Source organism: Toxotes jaculatrix, chromosome 10 (genome assembly GCF_017976425.1).
Source record: "Toxotes jaculatrix isolate fToxJac2 chromosome 10, fToxJac2.pri, whole genome shotgun sequence".
In the NCBI taxonomy this organism is placed as follows: Eukaryota; Metazoa; Chordata; class Actinopteri; family Toxotidae; genus Toxotes; species Toxotes jaculatrix.
Genome location: NC_054403.1, coordinates 11,288,328 through 11,312,183, shown reverse-complemented (window position 1 = coordinate 11,312,183; position 23,856 = coordinate 11,288,328). Strand labels below are relative to the sequence as shown.

General features: G+C 41.0%; 1 protein-coding gene across 1 annotated transcript in view; it reads left to right on the top strand.

Moving 5' to 3' along the window:
* The first annotated feature begins 442 nt into the window (after positions 1-442).
* Positions 443-23,856, top strand: part of unc5a (unc-5 netrin receptor A) — a 122,498-nt gene continuing 99,084 nt past the window's right edge. The window contains exon 1 of the mRNA XM_041048081.1: positions 443-533. Within this exon, the coding sequence (XP_040904015.1) occupies positions 443-533 (91 nt within the window). The remainder of the gene's footprint in view (positions 534-23,856) is intronic.

Below are 23,856 nucleotides of genomic sequence, written 5' to 3'. Positions count from 1 at the left end.
ATTTTCGCATTTAGAGAAGGTATTCTTTCGCGCGAAGGCTTGCAAAGTGACTAGAAACAACAGAAACTGCCTCACTCTTCTGCTACAGCGAGAGACGGAGAGTTGTCTGAAGGGATAGCGGCTTTGGAAAAAAAAACATATATAGATATATACAGTACAGTGAAAACCCGCGGCGGCGAGCGAGGCAGCACTTTATTTACCACACCTGTGATGCGTTGTTCTGAGCAACGAAGACGCAAGACCGGGATATTGATGGCCACGGTACGGGAGGAGGATATGTGCTGAGGAAAAGACTTGGGGCGTTGTGAGAAAGAAAGAAAAAAGGCGTTTACTGCTACAGAGGACACTCTCCGGACCTGAAAAAGCCAAGTGTGCCAGTGTTTCTTCTCTGCTCTTTGCCTTTTTAAAAACTTAGGTGATAAAAAAAAAAAAACACATGAAGATGCCCTTACTTCTGGGCCCCTTTGTCCGCTGTAGGATCAGCGCTACGCTCCTTGTGCTCTGGCTCGTGTTCGCTGGTTTCACCTGCACCGGTGAGTTACACTCTATTCTTTTTCTGCTTTTGGTTTATTGTGTTTGGAATGTTATGTGTGAGCGCGTGTGTGTCGCGAAAAGCACAGTAAGTACACAGAGGAAGGCTGCACGTGACAAGTTGTTTGCAGATGTTTTTTTTTTTTTTTTTTTTTTTTTTAGCCGAAATGCAGGCGCGCGTGACAGAGCACGCTGTTGGCAGTCGTTATTGTTCTACAATTTGCTAGCACTACCACTCATTAATTAGCCAGCACCTTCAAGGTTACACGGGAGAGAGTGTGCAGCTTCAAACGTGTCTACCAAGGTTAAAACTTCAACTATCAATGTCCAGCTTTCTAGTGTTGCTGTTATATGCATTTGAAGCAGCGCCGTGAAGTCTGTAGCATGCATTTTATCCGTACTGTCGTGACCGAAAGGGGGAGAAGTTAGGGCTACACCTGCTTGAAAGGACTAAGAGACCAATCTGCACTACGAGAGGTGTTTTAACACACGGGGCCCGTGAACAATAAAAAAGACAGTGCGCAGTAACATGAAGCTCCTTTTTTATATTGTCACATAAGCAACCTGCACTTCGTTTTTATTTTGCGAGCCCAGCTCCAATACAAGCACAATATCACCTCGCTAATGATAGTGTTATTAAATCTTGGAGCTGTGTGCGAGCAGGACCATGCAAAGCGTATATTCCTAGCCTGTATCCATCTATCTAACCGGGGGAGCTCTGCGTGCTGCAAACAGGATCATTCAACTCCACGTTTCTCTCCGGCCAGGACTCATTTCTTGCTGCATTTGCAGTATGGTGACAGCTTTACGGAGTTGGTAGACGACCTACTCGCACTGATGAGTTACATTTTATGATGTAGCCTCTTGGCCAGACACTCCCGAATGCATGCAAATGTGCTTTGATGTACAAAACAATCACCAACAGTGGGGTGAGCCCAAGTACTCTGACTAGAGATAAGTTTCCCTCAGTAGCAGCAAATAAGCCGTTTGTGAGAGAGGCTGTAATGCAGTTTCAGATTTCCTTTCTGCTCAGCTAGATCTTTCATTTCAAAAATCAAATATCCTCGTAATAATATCAATAATGACAGTAGTGGTGCAACTGATATTTTAATTTCCATGACTGAGTGCAGGTCATTGACCCTTAATATTACAGCTTGTGTGGTGCACAGTCAAGCCAGTCATCTGACATTCAAATCTGTGATTTGATCAATGCAGTCAATTGCCCTCTTGCCCACAATGCACCATTTCACAGTTCAGCATTTAGCCTATTTTTAAAACACTTCCTTTACTCATTCTCCCTGATGTGAAATATTATCCTCCTGATGCTACACAGCTGGAAGCTGCTGGTGAGTATCCAAAACAGGAGAATTTCACACATCATTTGCCTTGCGCTTGTTTCCGAACTGTTAACCTTGCTTTGGACAGAAGGCAAACATGTTAAAGTTGGTGTAATTGTGTCTCTTGCTTCAGGACACTGAGATGATGAATTAAGAGGGCTTTTCTCTTGCATTAATTAGTGTATAATTATGAATATATTAGGATTAAATAAACAGTCGTGCTCCAGGGACCTCATATATCAAGCTAAGTAAGTAGCAGTGCGGTGGTATTTACAAGTCATTTTATGATGCATGTTGAAACTGATGTGTTTTGATAGGGTTGCTGGGTTATATGGGTGGCATGGTGTTTCAGTGGTTAGGCGATGTTGCCTCACAGCAAGAAGGGTGCTTGACTTCTGTGTGGACGTTGCGTGTTGTTCCCCCTCTGTGTTTGGTTTTACTCTGGATCCTCTGGTTTCCTCCAAAATATTTTGAAATTTTTTTTAAATATATATATATATCTCTACATCTGATAAGTGACAGGTGCGTTGGAGGAAGGTGCAGCTTGTAAACAATGAGAACAACTGTCGACAGCCGCTCACTGTCTGGCTTACTGCTGAAATATTTATTTGATTACAACATTTTGGTGTGTCCAACCTTCATCAGCTGTTTGGGTGTCACCACAACACTGCATACACACGTAGGCCTCAATCTTCTAATCATCCGAGGCAATCATCAGAGGACTACAGAGATTGGTTTGACTGATGACCTTTTTAATGCTATTGTCTGACTGGTGACTCATGCGTAGTACTCTGATTGGATGATATATATATATACACATATATATACACATATGCCTCAATCATCTATTGTGATACATATGTAGATATGGAAGTGCCAGATCAGAAAATCGATGAATGCAGGTTTATAGTGTAACATGTTCTGTTGTTTTCTGTGTTCTGTATCACATTTCTGCGCAGACCCTTCCTCATTGTCTCAGTCTGTCACTCTCTATCATATATTAGGTCAGTACAAGCATTCCCATAAGCTCCCATCACAGCTTACAGGCTACCTTTTATAGGACAGAGTGAGTTCCAGAAATGGATCGGAAGGTAATTTGGTAGCCAATTCTTTCTACATCAGTGCTGGGACAGTCTCAGCTGAGATCAGTCGAGTTATCCTCTGTAGAGAGCCGAAGTGCTGACTCTGCGTTCATTGGTATCAAAAGCCGACTTGTCTTTTTTGCTGGGAAACATAACTCAGTCAGTAATAAAGGTAGGCCTGTCAATCTAGATTTGAGCTAGCGGAGCACTTTCCCTTTCACTGTGTTGTGAGTGATCTGACGGACCGGACAGAGGGGGTAGGTGTGCTTTCAGCCTCAGGAACAAAGAACTGTACTGCACTGTATGCACACACAGGCAAAGCAGAACGGGAATTTGCATACATGCATTTCTGCTGCATGTGTTAGGTTTATGTCTGCAGATTATTCCAGCTCCTGTTGCTTCTGTTGTTTCCCATCTATGTAAACTTGCCTGTTTGCTTGTCTGTCGATTGTTGTCAGCCCTTTGTTACTTCCTCAAGAAAACATCATCAAAAAAACGCGGCTATCAATGCAGAGAGAATAAAAATCCTGGATTTGTCTTTGTTTTTCCCCTCTGCCCAGTGAGAGTGTTGCCAAGCAATTGTTGTCTGGTTCAGCGAGGGAGTATGGGATTTGGTATCAGGCACCTTCCTACTTGTGTGAACAGTCACCTCAGAGCAATTTCCACGGGGTGTAAACCTTGTGATGATGCAAGGAGATGGCCATTAAATGACAACATGCAGAAATCTATTGCATAATACGAGTAATACTAGTAAGTTGTGACTTCCCATCTCGTAGTATAGTAATGTAAGAGATTTTTTTCACCAGATCTCTCATCACCCTAATGTTAATCATCCCACAGTTGTCTTTCTCGCACCCAGTTTGGCCTCTCCTCATTGACTCACTAAAGAATGCGATAAGGAGAGCGAAAGCCCAAATTAGCATAATTTATTGGGGGAAATTGCCTTCTGGTCAGAGGAATTTAAAACCACTTCGTTTCTGTCCCATAGCTAATGCATGGCAAATGATCGCCATGTATTTGTGCGGATATGGTCTTTTACAGGCAAGTGATAATTTACTACCAGAAAGAGTTTTTGTTCCCTCTAGTCATGGGAGATGAATTCAAATGGCACAGACAACGGGAAGAATGTTGTGCACTGGGGGAGAGAAATTTTATATAAAATTATTTATTTTCTCAACTGCTGATACTCGCTCAGTAAATTAGCATGATGTACAAATGCAGAATATATCATGAAATGAGGCAATTAAGGGGGGAAAAAAGTAGGGTAAAAAATTAAAATGATATCACTCCTCATGAGTAGAAATGCTTGTTATGAATTTTATGCTGCTTGCAGAATGTGAATTGGACAATATCACAATGGAAAAGAGAGTTGGAATTGCTTATTTGCAGGACAAAGCTGATCAAATATATTTCCTTTTTTTTTGTTCTCTTTCCATCATGTTAATTTGTTTGTAAGAAAGAATTTAAAGAATCTTCTCTCTGTCCAAGTTTTGCCGAATGTAATTTCTTCAGTTAGAGTTGCTGTGATTAATGGGTGCAGAGATAATAGTTCAGCATAAATGAATAAAAGGTAAACAGTGCATGTCAACACAGGTCAGCTTTAAACAATGGAGGAGCACGCTCCATCTGGTGACAAATGCCTGGGTGCCTTATCTTTCAGAAGGCTATGTCCCTGTGCTTATCATTTGCAAATGGCAATCTTGAGGAGTAAAGGAAGGACATAGCCGTTGCCGAGGACACATGGAGGATGAACCTCGCAGAGGGGAGGAGTTAGGTGTTATTTTCTGCAGTCTGTGCAGAGGCCCTGCAAAGGCACTACATCTCTGTCAAACTCTGCCCTTTTGTTTCAATTACCCCATTTCTATGATTCAGGTCTATGTGAGAGCGCTTAGGGGTTGAAGTTGGGCTCTTTCCCTCCTCAAATGCAGTGCACCATAGTCACTATCGGTGCTTTTCTATGGAAGTAGCATAAAATTGACCTTTCACCTCTGATGTGGGATGAGATTACCCTATGTCTCAATGGGAACCTGGACCATAATTCATAGAAGGGCACAGGATCTGACATTGTATCAGCAGTTGGGAGATTGTCCTCCGTCTCTGCTGCTGCGTGTCTGTTGCTGCTAACCACCCCATGCCAGTGACCAGCCTCATATATCCAAGGGGGCCACCAATGAGAAGCCGGGATGAGCTTGTTCCTGAGCCTGAGTCCTGAGTCTTTCCCTGGAGGGTCTAATCAAATGTTCTTTTCCCTGGGTCATCTCTTACTCTCTTACTCTCTCATGGTGAGAAAGAACATTCAATGCTGACCTTGAACCTTTGATGCTACTGTGTTCTCTTGCTGGGGAAAAGAAAAAAAATCACACAGAACAGAGACATGTGAATGTTGCAGTTGATGTCTGGAAGTCAGTCACAATACATGATCCTAATTCTACCAAAAGACAGTTTCCTGTAGTTTCCTTCCCCCAAATCTCTTGGCCATGGTTTAGCTGTCTGTTGTTAACCAGAAAATAGATATGACAGACGTTTGGCGTGTGCTAGCCTTAGAAACAGTATTTAAGTGAAAATACTTTGCTGTGTTTGTTTATAGTATCCATTATGTGCTGTCTGGCTGCTGACTTTGTACAGTGAGAATAGTGGCATGTTAGGAGATGTTTCCAGGTCCTTCCTGTTCTCCAATTGATCAATACTCCTCTCGAAATAGTTAATTGGCCATCAGTCACTGTCAGAGGAAGTGCTTAGAAACTCAGAGGTGTCTTGGTGCAGCTCATAATAAGAGAGTGTCCAGTCCTCTGGGCCCTCTCCTGGCCTTTACTTCAGGCCATGTGGTGGCTGGGGAAGGCGCGTCTGAATGCAATATGGAGAGCCATAGATTAATAGTTCCTTAGTGAGGCCACCAGGGAGCGATATGAAAGCCACTTCCACTTCATCATACAGTGGACTGGATGGAAAGTCTGCAAAGCACGTGGTGGGAAAGGAACTTTGAAATGGTATGAAGGTCATTTGATGTGAGCTGGTGTTCAGCAGATCAATTTAATTTGATGTCATCCTGCATTTCTGTTCATTAAAATCTGTCGTGGTTTTTTTTTTTTTTTTTTTTGTGGCAGGTGAGTGAACTGTAGACATCTGTAGAACTGTAAAGTGGAAGCATCTGTACGTCAACATTTTGTGGTAATGTTAAATAGACATGAGCTCATTTGAATTTTCACAAGGCTGTTTTTCAGCAGCTTGTAGATTAACGTTAATAGATAAAAACACTTTTATCTGCTACTTCAACCTTGAAGAGAAAACACACCTCCAACCAAATGTATGGCTCATTGTTATGCTTACCCCTGTTTAGCATGGCATGTAAAAGACATAATTAGAAATCACCTAAGGCTACCCAGACAGTCCTGCTGGCGCTTGATTGGCAAGGGTATCTGAGGGAGGTCTGGCTCAGCCTGAGCCAGAATTTGTCATCTTGAAGTGATTTTGTTGACAGGACAGGAGGCACAGTGACCTTTCCTAATTATGTGTGTATGTGTCCAGGCACTGATGCCTTAGGCAAGCAATTCAACTGAGTCAACAGAGCGCTGACTCTCGGAGCACATTCAAGCCCAGGCAGCACGTTGTGTGATGTAAGGTTAGAATATGCTGGGTTTAGCAGCAAGCATGTTAATAATTCAGTATTGATACAACATTACTGATGTCATCTGTGTCACCTTTTGCTCCGTCACTTTGCTTATAGATGTGAGAGGAAACAAACGAGGATCTCTTCGTTTTCTCCATTTTCCAATTGCACCTGAAGTCATCTCCAAAAATTATTCGGATGTTGCGCTATGGATGTCGATTCCCACAAAACATGAACCATTTATCATCCACCCTAAATGTGTAGCAGCGAGAGAACAGCCTCTCTGATCTATGTAGGTCCCTCTGTTATTGTTTTTCCCAAACAAACCATTTCCCGATGTGAAATGAGGTCTGAACATTACAGATTCAAAGCTTAAAGCTAAGCGGCAGATTTTCTTGGCAAGGCCATTGGGAACACTAGGCTCACAGAAAACACATTCAAGTCCTTACTCCAATAGAATTAATCATGACAACACAGCTACCAGTGAGGCTAGACTATCCCTTTTTACAGCACGCCTTGCACTTGATTATGGCTTCTATGGATTTAAATGTCCACTGACAATGCATTCATGTTGAATCAAAGTGTGTCTTCATACCTGCAGTCTCTTGTCACCAATACTTGAATTTCAAAAGGTGAGTACAGAACATCTCTGCTCTGGCAGTGTTTTAGTTAATTAGCCACTGATTTACAATCTCGTGTTGCAGGCAGAATTAATATTGAAGGTTTAGTGATATGAGAGAAATAGACTCTTATGATGGGAGGTGACCAGTCATAGCAGGAATGACACAGGTTTCAAGTTTAAAATGTCGTCAGGTCCGGAGCATCTTGATCTGCGTTATAGAACATTTAGCCTGGTTATAAGGCCGGAGCTGAAAGCTGTTTATCGTAATCGCTCTGTTTAGTGAGTACAAGCACAGGTACACGTCAATGATTCCAGCTATTCTAATAAGTTGTAATCGTTTAGACGCCATACTGTCACAATTAGTGACTAAGTATCCTCAAATATACCAAGACCTATGCCATCAAAACATAAGCAGAAAACAAAGAGGTTGGTGGAGGGGGGTCTTCCATTGATTGCTAGGCCAATCAAGAGTCGTCTGAAGCAGCTTTTCCCTGTTTGTTCCTGCTTACTTAAAAAACTTAACACCATTCAACCCTCATGAATGTATTAACTTCTCTTCCTCCTCCACATGGTTTCCACCAGGCTACGTTTACTCAAGCATTGGACTGCTGTTAGCACTATTTACTGTATCATTAGATACCCATATTGGGTTTGCTCAGTTAAAAGTTGGCAGGCAACTAGATCCAATATGTACCTTTGTCTTGTAGAGAACATCTCATAATAATCTCATAATCCATTTTAAAAACTGACAGTAGTGAATGTTTGATCAAGCCTATGGGAGAAACTTGTGAACCAACTGTTGAAATTAAAAATTAGTTGAAATGAAGTTCTGCTCTGTGAAGTGCTCGAATGCCCAGATTTCCACTGGCCTCCTGTGGTTATGTGTTGCTGTAGCGATGTAGCAACATTTTCTGATAAAGCAACACTTGATTTACTGATCAACACAATTTTAGGATCTGACTTGGAGATGAAAAAAGAACTCCTGGAAAAAATAGACAAATTGTGAAATTAAATCAGAAAAATTAAGCAAATCCTGCAGACAGGACAGGTCTCTCTAGTCCCACCCATATGCTCATAGTTTCTTTCATTAACAGTGTTTTTTAATTAAAATTGAAACACATTTTTTTGACAGAAAAACCTTAAACCAAAGTCCACTTACTAGCTGTTTCCAGGTGTTTTAAGTACATGTTAATGTATTCATCAGCAGATAGAGTTTGTTCAGTTGTCATAGAAATTACTCAGTTGTGTTGAGGTGATCTAAGTTCTATTTGGGTAGGTGATCATAACTCATGTCTCTAGTCAGTGGTGGTCTAAGGCTCTGGATGTGAATGTTGGATGTTTTTATGAGAGTAAAATCCAAGGGTGTAAGGGTGTACAAGGCTGTAACTGTCAGCATGCGGGCAGATCCTCTGGTGATAGCTCTTACAAAGCGTTGCTCATTAGGAAAGACATTCACATGTTCAGGCAAAAAAAAAGCGTCTGTGCTTTGTGTCTCATTTCTGTTTTAATTAAAAAGCTTCGGGCTTGTACACAGTATGTTGATATACCTTTCATTAGTGCACAACAGGTCTTGGGTTCAGTCTGCTGGGTGCAGTCAATTGACAGATATAAACTGACATCAGCATGAATTCTGGTGTGGGTGGAGAGAAGATATACTGCAGTTCTTGTTAGTGTTCAAGCCTCCTCTGTCAAAAAGACAGTATGATGTCACCGTATTGTAGTCCTTCACTCTGGACTAACAGATGCTACTCTAGCTTAATTGGACACTGAATAATGTGTATTTGCTGGTACGCCGTTTATAGACTTGAAAGTGCTTTTACAGGTTATTGATTACAATTTTGCCATTGCCTCTTTTGGGAGTTGGCACTGTTCAACTCCTTCAGTAAAAACAACAAAGCTCAGTTCACTTTGCTCGTTTAATTAATTTGCCTAACATGCAGTTGGGGCGGGTGGACATCTGGTGACCAATAAACAAGAATCTAAGGAGTTATTTGTTCGATGTGGCTGGCATTTAATGAATGTGAGTTGGTGTCCAATTTCAAGCAGTGATTGAATGTACGCTGGCCTCTGACCGAACTCAGTTCATATGATATTGTTAACAGCTCCTCTAATGACTTCATCCATCCTTTATTTCTGAGTCACTGTAACAAATTTTTACTCCCAGTTCAGATCATCCCATCATTCATAAGCTGAAGACACTATAGAGGATTATTCATCTCTATTACTCCACACTTGACAATCTAATTGGATCTGAAAAGTCAGTTGGGATATACCAGGTATGAAGCACAGTGAAAGATTGTTTGTTGGATCCAGGGGCTCATACATTTAGTTTGAAATGCCCTGACAAACTCTTAGCTTTAATTGCAGACATTTTGATGTTTGCAGCACGTCTAGACATCTGCCTGCACTTGCCCTGAACAGGTCCTGTGGGGTGTAGGGGGGGGGATCAGAGGGTCATCCCGAGAGTGGTCACAAATGTCGCCAAATGTCTGCGTTTACTTGATCTGACGGTGGTGTTTTTAATCATGAACACTGAGCAGCATTGTAAGTCACTCTGGATCAGAGGGCCTGCCAAACGTTGTAAATGTAATTGTGATGACAATAGCCAATGGAGTTTACAGTGAGGTGGAGCAAACTGAGCCTCGCTGTTTTCCTCTACAGCTGTTTTGATCGGTGTCATGGTGGAGTTCTGTGAGCTCTGTGCTCTTGATGTTAGTGACATGTCAACAGTCAGCAGGATTCAGTAGTTTTCCATTTTATCGCATGCAGCTACATGTTACTGCATGACTCTGGCCTTGCTTCTAAAAATCTATTGTGTGGACATTTTTTTGACTGACTGAGAGTTTCAGCGTTCTTCTACTGTGTCCCCAGCTTTACTGTAATCAAACAGGAAAATAGCAGCCTCATTCTGTACCGTCAGGGTCAGAGACTCATCCAGTAATACAAAAATCCTTCATCTTTACTGGAGTATTTCCATCAGACAAACTCACTCTCACACAATATTTCAAGCCTCAGTAAGCATCAGACTTTTGATTTTTGTGTGGGTAATTATCAGGCTTTAGAATTAAAGTAACTATGTGTTCTCTTCCGTTTATTTAATTTCTTGTCTGCACTATTATGATTAAAATATTTAAAAGGATGGTAGTGCTTCTGACATCACCACTGGACTCCCATCTCTCCAGGATTTTGGTGTGCCGTGTTCCCCTGGTCCATCCCTGTAGGCACCAGGGGGCTCCACTGGGCCAGGCTGATGTGGTGCAGTACAGGGAGGGAGGGAGGACCGGGTCCCCTTAATCTCTACCAGACATGACAACTTCATAAAGGCACATTAATCCACAATGAACAGGCTCTCTCTGGAGGGTTTGGGGGCTTTTTTTTTTTTTTTTTTAAGAGTGGGGAGCAGTGCCTGACTTACATTGGGCAGCTCCGTCCTGAGGGTCTGAGGAAGGTGATTTAAAACAGAAAGAAGGAAATGAATAAATATCAGTGCCAGGGGAAACAGTTAAAGAGAGAAAACAGAGAAATGAAAGTAAAGAGAAAATCGTAGATTCTATTTAGATTCTATTTTTAGATTGATCTGAATAGGCCAACCTGGCTGTCTGTTCTAGGATTACCCCCCTCTCTTTTGCCTGTCAACCCCTGTGAATGTCTCTAGGTCTTTTTTAATTTACCACCAGCCTCACCTCTTCCTCCTTTTTTATTTTTGCACAAATCAACACATCCATATACACAGGCACATATAAACAGAACACCTACTCTTTCCTGTAATTATCAGACATTGCTGTATATCAGCCTGATTGTTACACAAACTGTGCTTCCTGCCTTTTACAGCTTACATTAACATAATTAAACCACTGTAATACTTGTATGCTTTTGATGCCCCTGATGTACAGTATTGCGCCAAAGTTTTGGTACTCAGAGTAAAGTGAGGATGGTTTCAAAAATAGCTCCATAAATAGTTTTTTATTTATCAGTTAATTTCATACAAAGTGAACCTAAATCAAATCAGCATTTGCGTTTGTCACCACTCTTTGCCTTTAAATGGCACAAATTCTCCTCGCTACACATGTGCACAGTTTTTCAAGATACTTGGCAGGTAGGTTGCGCCAAGTGTCTTGGAGAACTTGCCACAGTCCTCCTGTGGGTTTAGGCTGTCTCTGTGTCTTCTGTCTCCTCATGTAATCCCAGACTGACTCCATTCTTTTGAGATCAGGGCTCTGTGGGGGCCAGGCCATCTGTTACAGGACTCTTCCTTCTTGTTGTCTCTGAAGATAGTTCTTTATGACTCTGGCTGTATATTTGGAGTTGCCGTCAGGCTGCAGAATGAATTTGAGACCAATCAGACACCGCCCTGATGGTATGGGTATGGCATGATAGATAAGAATCTATAATATAATCTATAAACACCTATAGTGCCTAAACCTTTTGCACAGTACTGTTTGTACAATCCATATCTGTACTCTTTATAGTTCAGTGACCCAGTAAGTGCATGTACTGTGTCAAGTACAAAGTCATTTCATTCCTTTCACTAAAGAAAAATGACGTCACTGAGTTTGACTGTCTGTGACTGATTAACCTTTTCCATTGTTGCTGCCGTTTCTCAGTTGAAATCTCGAGTGTTAGTATGAATCATCTTATTTTCTCCCTTTCACAAGTTCCCAGAACCAGACTTCAGACCGCGTCCCTTAGTCACCCCCGTAACATGTGATGGAAGTGCCACTGTGAGAACTGCGAGATTGGACAGTCCATACTTTAGCTATTTAAAGTCATATTTCTGGTTTTAAAGTTACCCGACTGAAAACTTGGACAGATTGGTTTCTGAATCATCACAAAGTCAAATGCAATTTGGCTTATTTTCTAATTTCTTGGTCTGCAACATACACTGCATATGGCTTTGCTCTGTCATTTTCACTAACGTAATGATTAAATAATAACTTCTTTGGCTGAGTCAGATTGTTGTTGAAAATGTCATTGTTAAACTTTATTTCCTTAGATTTTTTTAAATCTGTTTTTCTGCAGAAATGTTACAGTGAAATCCTAAGCTTTTACACACAAGAGCAGAGTAATCAGTTTAAGAAGATCATTTGCTACACAAAAAAATGTCTTTTATCTTTGTGCACTCTGCTACAGAAGTCTTCAAGTCCCTGTCCAGATTTGTAAGAAAGGATTTGTCCCACTCATGTTCAAAGGATCAAGATGAAATTGTGAAACAAACCAGTCCCATGTATAAAAAAGGACTTCCTTACTGGGATAACATTTCTAAGAACTCACAAAGGCGCTTTTCTCTTGCCTTGGCAGCCTTCAGCTTTCCTTTTGTCAAACTTGTCTTACCTTTCAGATTCCATTATATTAATCAACGGCATGCCTTAGCTCTCTTCACTCATTAGAGGAGGCTTAGAAGCTGACAGATCATTCGGAAATACGATTTTTGCCTACTCTCCCATGTCAGCTTTATCCCCTTAAAACTACTACTCGTCAGTATAACACATTTCAAAGCATTGAGATGAGTAGCGCACTTTGGTTGAGACTCATGCGTCTACTTTTACCCAAACATAAACTCGAGCATTATCTGTGCCCATCGTCTGTAACAGGCTGCCATTTTGTGTTAAGCCAGCACTGATGCATAGAGCCTCCATAGCTTAGTGGAAATTGCCAGCGCCTAAAGCAAACAGTAGGGCCTGAGGTCCCACAAGCACAGAGCAGCCAAGTAAACCCATTAACTGCCTATAGAGTGGTTTGTGGTATTGTCTCCACATGACGTTATCCACAAATGAACCACAAGCTGATTTTACTGTTTGTTTGGCTTGGTTGAATTAAGTCAAGACAAGACTTCACTCATTCTCTAACTAATGGTAGAGGAAATAAAATTTCTTCACATCATTTAACACTTCTGATGGAAGTAGTTGGGAGGAAAAAGTTGGAAACTCTGCAGTTACTTAATTTAAAGTGTAAAAAATAAGATGTACGTTATACAGTAATGCTGGTAAATCACAGAATAAGCATTTCGCTTGAAAGATATAATTTGACAAGTCTGCAGCATTTCATTTTGCAGCACTCAAGCATGATACTTTCCTAGTCTGAATTCTTCTATCCCCTCTCAACGTATGATGCCCAACTGTACAAATTATTTGAATCGCCAGAAGGTGTTTGATTTATGCTGAGTCTGAGTTATCAGCTCCAAACAGGCCATGTAGCCTCTCTCTTATCATCCTACCCAGCCGCTTGCAGAATTTCTGCATGTTTTTGAGCTCAGCCCTAAATGTGATGACAATAGTCATGAACAGAACACAAAGACAAAAACTGCCACTTGCAGCAAAATGAGAGCCTCCCCCTTCTCGCCTAATTTTTGTGTGGGATTTTCCTGCAGTATGTTTGACAAGAAGGGCTGGCAGCTTTACGCAGTGGCACCACTCGGGCTGTCGTGGGTCCTGCCCACCACGACCCCTGTCACACAATTAGCTTTCTGCTTTTCAGATAGCTAGAACAAAGGTGAACTCGGGGAGCCGAGGCTGTATTCAGTCAGAGCGGAGGGGTGTGTGTGACACTCCGATGACTCCAGGGCACTTTCTTGACCAGAGGAGTCGTTGGTTGTCACTAAACATCACTGTCTTCCTCCCCACTAATGGCATCTCCAGATTGTGCTATGAGGAACAAAGGCTGGTTGTATGAGATACTGAGGAAAAAATAGAGCGACCCCATTAGAGCTGCAGGCTGTGTTTTGTGACAGTGGCTGCAGACCTATAGAAGTGTCATGACAGATATGAACCAAAGAACAATTATAGGGTGATGTGCTTGAAGCTAAGCTGGTGGTGCCTTCACCCAAAAGGAGAAAAAAAGTGTCGAACGAATAGCACAGCAATCACATGCTTGTACACAAAGACACACACACACTTATATATACACACAGACATACATTCATGGTCACGTAACTGTGTTTTTAAGGCGTTAGGTTGTTGAAACTATCATAACTGAGAAAGGATAACGAATCAAATGCTGGTGTGTTATTCTTTCCCCTTTTTCTGTTGTTTTATTCATATGGTTAAATTCAAAAGGTGAGCATGTTAACAAAACAAAAGCGTATGCAGAATAACAACAAAATTAAATGTTATGAAGAATAATTTGTAATTTTCCTGTGGCTATGGAAATAAATAAATTCAATTGACTGAGCTGAATATTTTCCCCCGATAATCACTTGGTTCTGAATTAATTTTTATTATATGCAAATTTGCATTATCCTGCCAGTAATCAATCTAAAATGGCATTTTTTGGTATTACTGCCAGCAGTAAAGTATGAGCTAAACAGCAGGAGTGTATTGACTTGATCTTCATTCAATCCTGGTTGCTGTCACAGAGTCACTGGGAGGCAAACTAAACACAGCGCATTTATCTGGTGCGGGGCACTAAACGCTTTAAGACGGTGATGAAGCACAGTAGCGTTAAGTACATTTTTAAACTACAGTTGCTAATTATGAATCCGTAAACTAAAATGTAATCAAAAACATTTTTTTCCTTTTTTTTAAACTGTGTTTCCCTGTCTTTTTTGCTAGTAATCCTAATATACAGAATTGTCATTGGCTGTTAGATCCAAAGCTGATTGGATTATAAGACAAGCTTATTTTCCAAAATTGTTTCATTACTGTTTATTCTCTTTATTTTAAGCAGCACATGTAGCCCCAGACTAACAGGAGAAAAGTGACTGACAGTAATGCTCCATCTTAGCTGTCAGTCTCTGCAGGAAGTCGTTGAACTCGGCGTCCTACTCCCTTTGGTAAACTATTACTGTTTTTGTCCAAAGTTGACTCATAAAAAACAAAATGTGTTCTCTGGTGTAGTTCCTCTCTGAGAAATGCCGTTTCTCAGTTCCTTTTTATTTTGAGTGGAAAGGTTTTTTTTTTCCACCTTGTTAATCCAAGTCTTGGGGAATATTGTGTGCAGAGTCAGAATGTTGAATGTGCCATGTTTCTGCAAACCATTGCAGGAGTACAACGGCTGGCATCAGCGTTGTCACACTAAATCTCTGTCTCCATGACACTTGGAGTCAAAACATGAGCCTGGAAATGCAAGCCCTCCCAGTGTCAAGAAATCCTTCTCTTTCTGTACTAGAGCTGCTAATGATTCTGACAGAATTAAAGGTATTAAAGAAAGTTATTTAATAATTTAATGATATCTCATTAAAAAAAAGCACTGCACATATTTAGAACCACAAGATCTGTTTTTATTTTTCAAAGGCAGAGTGGTATCATCCCTTCACCCTCCCTCTTTCGTAGGTCACAGCCTGTATGCGCGTCCATGTGTCTTAAGTTTCCTCACAGAAGCTGCAGAGTCCCACAGGTTTAGCTGTAATACCCTGGTTAATTCCCCCTGCATGTCGGGTTATTGCCGTCAAAGCTCCTGTGTCAGTTTATCCTCAATTCTGGCTTATTCTTTCATTTTTACTGATGGCTTTATTGCCCTGTGTTACCGTGAATGCCCCACCCATCAGCACACACACACACACACACAGATACAAACACAAACAGATATACGCATATGAGAGTGTGGAGAGTGTGAGAGGTGGATGTTTTTCAGCATTTTTTCAACATGCACAACAGACTATTTGGTACAGAGTATGTATTTATCATTTTTAGCACTCATCTGCTCTTTGTTCTGCTACTGTCCATTTTATTTTCTCTTTTGCGGCCGTGTGTTTATTCAGTCTATCAGTAAAGATTGAAATACCTCCAGTGAGAAAAAAAGTTAAAATTCCCCCGCTTTATTTGTCAGCTCAAAGTTGTGCTCATGATATGTTTATAGAAACAGAATTGTTCACACTGTCCCCACCCACACACCCACATATTTTGTTATTCACCATGAACAGTTGGTAGCGCAGCGGTAGAAATTGAGGTTTCTGAGTTAAAATTTTCACCCCAGTTGGCAGAGTTCGTCACAGAGTTTGTGGGTTTAAATAGCAACTGATGCTCGGTTAACCAACTCATTTATAATTTCCATAATGTGAGAACTGAAATTCTTTTTATACCCAAGTACTTCACACTGAAAAAATTTAGGATGGGGCTAAATACAGGAACTGGTTAAAAGTTACAATAGATATTCACTTTATACAATTTGTGTCCTATTTGTACAGACTCAAGGGGTATACATTTTTGATCTTCATTAGTGACAGTTGAATCAAAAACAGTTAAATTGTTTTTGATCCTAATTACATGAACCTCACAACCCTCCCCCTAAATAAACGCCACCCAATGATAGCCGAAAGGAGCAGGCATCGCTGATATGACTTCATTAAATAAACCCTTGACCCCTGAGATGCTTGGTTGATCTATTTCCTCTAAGTCCCTTTACTTCACCAGAGAATGGTGATCCCACGCAGAGATTGTGGCTGTGCTATCTTCCTATCTTTAATTTAGAAATTCAGGAGGACTGCACATGGGTAAGATGGTTATCCACCCTCAGTGTCTGTCTTGTCACTTCATGCATGTTAGCTCTGCAAAAGCCTCCTTTGGGACCAAACAACTGGATGTGTTGGAGTACTTTTAAAATATTTTTTTTTGGTCTCTTCATTCCCTAATGACCACTAATGGGGGTGATGGTATCAGAGATAATTTCGGAAAAAAATTCCATTGTGATTCTTCTGAGGCCTCTGAGAGCAGACATCGGAGGGCTAACTAACCAAGAGAGCAGCTTTAAGGATGGTGAAGAGAATTCAGTGCACTGACATGAGCAGCGCTGTTTTGAAATAAGCTCTTTTTGCGTTTTTCCTTGGAGAGCTGCATGTTTGCATTGCGGCAAAGGGGTGAACACACAGGGGCAGCCAGGAGCAGCTTACCCGTAGCTGTATCTTGATCGAGCGTTGGCATTAAAGTAGAGATGGTCTCTCCAACCACAAGGCCTCCTCTGCCTTCAGAATTATGTAGATGGATTTGGGTAGGAGGGGGGTGACCTTATTCACTGTGACTGTGAACGTTAACTTCAACATACTGAACTGCCGTAGGTTTACAGAAAAAAAAAAAGAACAAAATATTTGACATCTGCTGGAATTCTTTTCTCGATGCTGATTAATGTCTTTAAAAAATCTTGGTGTTTTCGGTTCCACTGAAGGCTGTGTCTGTAGCTAAAGTTGATGCAAGGTCTGCCTGTCAAGATGGAGCACTGACGATGATGTCTCCAGGGCTTTCATCTTTGCTCTTTACATTTGCCTTCCAAGCAATTGAAAGGCAGAGAAAACAGTGCAATTTGTCTAAAAGGAAGCGACTCGATCGATAGGATTTTCATTACAGTTATGTTTTCATGCTGCAGCAGAGGCATGGTGCGGAGCTCAGATGAATGATACATTAACGTTTCCCTCCCCTCTCCCTCCAGTGTCAGTCCTCAGCTCCCGAGGCTTGTCACTGCGATGATGTGGGAGCGCCGGGATGAGTTTGAGCACGGGGACCTGATTCTCCTCAATGCCACGTCCCCAGTCAACAGCTGCCCGTGTTGTCATTGTAGATTTCAGGCGGTGTCGTGGCTTTGCGGGGTGAGGGGGGGTGGGGGAGGGGTACCAGAAGACGTGATCTTTCTGAGAGCTGCATTTTATTGAATTATCCCCAACTCTCTAGTCCCACTTTGAGAGGTGGAGTTAAGCAGCTTACCTGTGGTCCTGAAAAATGCATGACTGCAGTGTTCGTAGCCCAGCGAGAAATCAAGAGACCCTTAAGAATAAAAGAATCCTTATTCATTATGCACTTTGTAAGCTACAGGTACTATATGGTGAACTAAGAATGTGAATGCTCCTAGCCGCATATGCTTGTGCACTTTTAACTGGGCCCAGGCCAAAGGTTCCAATTAAATCACAGTCTACAGTGATACTTTAGACCATTGTTCCCAAACCAGGGTTTTCCCTACCACTGAAAGACTAAGGCACAACACCTAGGCATGTTAGCTGAATGAACAGGGAAAGAACTATGCAGAGAGTTCTCAGTGGACCTGGAAAAAAAGGATACATTTCAGCCCAAATATAAGGTGATTCTTTTTTCTGGAAGTTTTTTTTTGTTTTTTTTGTTTTTTTTTTTCTTGCTTTCATCATGGTGATACTCTCACGACCCCTGGGATTTGTTTGTCACAACCCTTTGTGAAGTCCCAACCCTCAGCTCAAAGCCCAGAACTTAACCACACCTGTACACCTCTGGGATGAACTGGAACGCCGACTGCTAGCCAGACCTTATCACCCAACATCAGTGGCTGACCTCACTAATGCTTTTGTGGCTGAGTGGGAACAAATCCATGCAGCCAGGTCCCAGTGAAAGCCTTCCCATGGGCTGTTAAAGCAGCATATTAACACACGTAGTTTTAGAAAGAAATGTCTAACAGTCACATTTAGGTGTAATGTTTGTGTTTGTCCGCATACTTTTGGCCATATTGCGTATGTGTCTCTTTGTTTTCATATTCTTCATCCCCCACTCATCTCCTGTATGTATTTGTTTACTTCCACACCATCATTATCATCACAGTAACATTACCATGTACTGCCAAGGCAGACAGTTTTAAAAGGAGACACTGGAGAGGACATTGTGGTAACTCTCTCACACACCGCACAGGAAATGCTGATCAGCACCCATGGTGGCAGAAGGTGTAGGTGTAAACCGCGACAGTCTGGTCTCTAAATCCAATAAACCTCCCTGTGATATAGCTGTGACAGGTCAGCCAGATAATGCAACACAAAGGGCAAAACAAATCGGGCTTACTCACGCAGGGTGCCTATCGCTTATTATGCCCTTGGCAATAACAAAACAAATGAGCACAGGCCTAAAGGTGTAACCGAGTCAGTCTCTTGGCATGTAGTCATTTACATTATCATCATTTACCACGTGGTGTGGCACCTAATATATTGGCTAGTGTTTGGTTTGTGTGTAATGCATGCACACCTCAAAACAAGAGGAGACTGCACTAACTCTCACATCTCAGCTTATGGACCCCTAAACTGGCTTTGTTACCGTCGATGCAAGGAAGCAGCAGCTGTGAAAAACTGTCCAGCTTAGAGAGTTTGCTCCTCCTGCTCTTATGCGCTGCTGTGCATCTGTGCACCACTTCTGTTTTAGGTTTAATTATAACTGATTATTATTTTTCTACAGCTGTATGTGGTTAACTATCTAGCCAGTGATTAACAATCAAGCTTTGAACTTGTACGCCTCTGACTTGTGCGTATAAAAACTGAAGTGGACTAATTTGGTTGAAATAATCACTGAAACCTGACTGTAATGATATTAGAGAGGCAAACCTCTGTGCAAAAGCACTGGGGGTGTGAGGAAGTGGAGAAGCAGACTAAGCAGGGTTCAGTATTGAGAGCTTGATCTAAATTGGACCTGGCTCCAAATGTAAAGCTAGAATTAGTGCCTCATGTTTGTATGCGTCCACCAACCAGTCAAAGTTGCAGGATATATAGTCCCATCTGTTCCTGAGTGATGGTGTTGAATAATGGATAGGTTTTTTTGTTTTTGTTTATCCAGAAAATTATGATGTTACAGTGAAGTTGACCTTTTGACCTTTTGGATATAAAATGTCATCACTTCACAATTTTATCCTATTAGACAGTTGTGTGGAATTGTGCCAAAATTGGTGAATGAATTCTCAAGTTATGGCCGAAATATGTTTTGTGAGGTCACAGGGACAATGACTTTTGACCTTTGACCTCCAAATTATTACATTTTTTAAAATCTGGACCCACTGAGCTTCCCTCTACTTTACTGGTTACACAATCAGTAAGCAAAATCAGCATCAGAATGGATTAAATCTAAAAGATACCAAATCCTAACCAAACAAACTGAGTAAAAAAAAAATGGACAGTGACCAAATATTTTGGGGAACATGCTGAATTCAGTCACAACCAGACAAATGTAAACATAAAAAGCATCAGATGACACATTTGCAAGGTCAAATAAAAGGACCCAGAGAATTTTGAAGCCTGGAGTTTGAGTCTGCTGCTCAGCATCATCCTGCTGTTTGGAACTAAAAGCTCTAAATTTAGATAAAAGGGTGACACCACCAGGGTGGAGCTGAGGTAGCAGCAACAACCACTGCCAACAGTGAATACCTGAGAGAACTGCAAAACAGGCAAACGCATCCCAGAATATACTTGGGTTTCCCAGCAACCATGCCCAGCCATGCTGTTGCAAATGAAAACTAATTTCTTACCACTTGAACTCATTCATGGTATAATTTGTGTTAGCGTTGTTATGCTGTTAGCTGCAGTCTCTCACTTTAGTTCCTGTGTCATGTTAGGTAGGGCCGTCAGTCGTCTATCAGCCTGTCGTGCTCGAAAAAAAGTTGTGGAAAAGAGAGGAGTGCGGCACATGCAAATTTACATCTACAAAAAAGTAACTGTATTTTTTTTCCACCAAGTGTTGGTGATTTAATGCTGCAGATCTCCAGAGGTAAAGTCAATACACCAGTTAGTCAGTTGACCAATTAATTATTTGTTAATTGCAGTTCCAGCATCTCAGTTGTGTGGCTTTGATGAATTTCCTTGTCTTATGTTATAGTAAGCATGATGAGTGTTATCCCTCCCTTTGTCTGACATTTAATAGACCAAACAAGTAATTGATTAATTGAAAAAGTAATGGACAGTAATAAAATTAATTGTTAGACGCAGCCCTAATCGTAGTAGCAGCAATGTTTTGTAAACATCCTTGATTGTTGTTGGACAGCGACGCCATCTAATTGTTTGGACGCAGCAAAACTGCACAGTTGCCGACATGAGTGGGTAGTAACAGAAATAGGGTAATTTCCTGTAAAGCACTTTTTTTTGTATTGCACTTCACAGCCAAAAGTGGTTCCTCAAGGGCAATCACTTACCCCTTCCACCTCATATTTTCCCATGTCAATAACTCAACCAGCTTTCATCTTCAGTGATTGATCAAAAAGGAGGAGCTGTGCTGAGAAAGTGTTGTGATCCACCATTGTCTTCTGAATGGTATCCTGCTCTAATGGGTTGTAGTTCATAAGTGATAGACAGTTCTGTTGCAGCAATCTTTCTCCCTTCATCTAAAGACAGGTGAAGCGGTAAGGTGATGGAAACACTTTTTTCTTTTTCTTTTTTTTTTTTTCCATCACCGCCTCACGTTGCAGTTTCTCTGCCTCGGCTCATTGCTGGTAGGACATGAACCCAACTTCTATAAGATGTGAGTCGTTTAGTTTATAGGCTCTGGCTGTTTTTGTCCTTTTCTTGACATCATTTGTCAAACAGTTTGATGAATCTCCACGTCTAAATTTCTTTTTTTTCACCACAAATATACAGCATTGGATACTGCAACTGAAGGTGTTTTGAACAAGTTTCCCTCTCCCTGCCACTACAAACACAAACACACTGTGTTCCTGATAAACTCTGAAAGCAACAATCGCCTGCTGTGGAAGAGATTAAACCAAAGTACAGTATGCTAACATTTAATCTGTGATGATTTATGATTCCTGTTTATTATTTCCATTGAAGTCCGGTGTTCTTATCATCGTCGTTCTAGAGTCGAAATTTGTCTGTTTTTTTTTTTTTTCCCTGATAAGCCTAACTTCTGCATTTCCTTTTTATTGCCCTCATCAGTTATTTATTTACCTTTATTGTGGCGACTCATGTTGTCCTCACTGGAGGTAAATGGCAATAAGAAGCATAACCACATCTACAAGGATCCGGAGCATAACTCATTTTCAGAGGGGTTACAGGGTTTATTTTGCTTTTCCACCACGATCTTATCACCGACTGCGTGACTGTTTTCTCTTTTGACCTTATTTGAATTCTGAGATAAGCATCCCTCCAGCAAAATTGGACCAAATTAGTCTTTTATCTGGTGTGTTTTAAGGGAATGCTTTGTCACCATGCCTGTCTGCTGAATGCAGGCCTGTACAACGTAGATGGGCCCAGCTGCTGGCTTGTCTGATTTGCCCAAATTCGTTTTAGTGGCTGTCAATGCTTATTCAGGTCACACGGCTGACCTCCGTCTGAATGCCTTTAATGCTTTATCAGATCTAACAGAGAAACACCAACAAATCTGTTTTGGTTGAAAGAGATTCCAGCACATTACAATGTGAAAACAAACAGTAGGATTTGTTGAGAAGTGTGTAAAAGCTTAGTACACTCCAGCATTACATTATCTCATTTATCCAAATCTGTGAGGAATTTGTTATTTCCTTGGCTGCATAAAATATTCAGAAGCATGAAATGTATTATGAAATTATGAGCTGATGCTCAGTAGGCATGACTTACAGTACATATAATTTAAATTCTCTTAGATGCACAAATAGGGAATTTCATAGCAATTATGCACATAATCAGAATATATTTTGACATTGCCATGTCTCATTATCAGAGCTGTGATCAGTTTACTTCAGATTAAATTAGTTTGTGAGGTGCATTTCCCTTAATTTAACAACAGTAAATCTTTTGACATAGAAATTTCTGTGCAGTCTTTCACAGAATTCTGTGAAAAATTAACATGTCAAGTGTCAGTTAAAATTTTTAACTTGTGGGATCAAAAGTGAATTGATCTCGTTTGTTATATAATTTTGATAGACACGTCGGTTCAACATCAAAGTTTGCATCAACATTCAGGCCAAACAACAGTCAATACACACATTTCCACTCGAGATGAAATCAGCTAATTAGTCGACTTACAAAAAACTACAACAAGAAAATAACAGCCATTTTAATAATTGATTAATCAAGTTATTTTTCAAGAAAAGCCTGATACTTGCTAGTTTAACTTCTCGTTTCTTAGGGTTTGCTGCTTTTCTTTATCTTATGTAATAATAAATTGAATCTCTAGACCGTTGGTTGGAAAAAAGCAATTTGACAATGTCACCTTGGGTTTTATTTTAATCATCACTTATCACTGTATTTTGACATTTTACTGACCAAGTGATTAATTGATGAATTGAAAAACTAATGGCAGAATAATTGATAATGAAAATGATTAGTTGCCGGCCCGGGTTCCACCCATTATCAGTCATTAGAAGCTTGAATTGAATATGACATCATTCCACTGTCAACAGGCCTGCGACGTTCATGCGAGACGAGCGCGGGGCGAGCCGCCACCTTGTGCCACGCACTTTCCGAGTTATCTGGTGCTCAGGCATGGAATGGGCAGATAAAACAATTCTAAAGGGGAAATGATTCTGTCCGTAATCAGATTTATTTACGCAGCCCACTGAGGAAGATTGATGTCTTATCTGTGGCTGTGGATTTCAATTCTCTATGCTACGATGCAGATAAACAATCAGTCTGCTGTCTCCAGAGCTTTTTTTAATTGTCTGAGTGTGTTTGTATATAAATGTATGTGTGTGTGTGTGCAAGCGGGTGTGTGTGCCTATTAGCATTTTTTGTCTATCAGCATGTTTTTGACAACTGAGACAGTGATGTTTCAGAATAAAGTCACCGTCTCTCTCTCTCTCTCTCTCTCTCTCTCTCTCTCTCTCTCTCTCTCTCTCTCTCTCTCTCTCTCTCTCTCTCACTCACTCACTCACTCACTCACTCACTCACTCACTCACTCACTCACTCTCTCTGTCTCTCCCCAGTTTCTTCCATGACTATTTTTCATGGCTGTTAAATGCCAGACATGCTCTTACATCTCTGTGACTAGCAATTGAAAAGTGGAGCTCAAGCAGAGATCAAACCACTGCTGTTGCTCCTGTCTAGCTGGGAGACATGTTTTCTCCTTT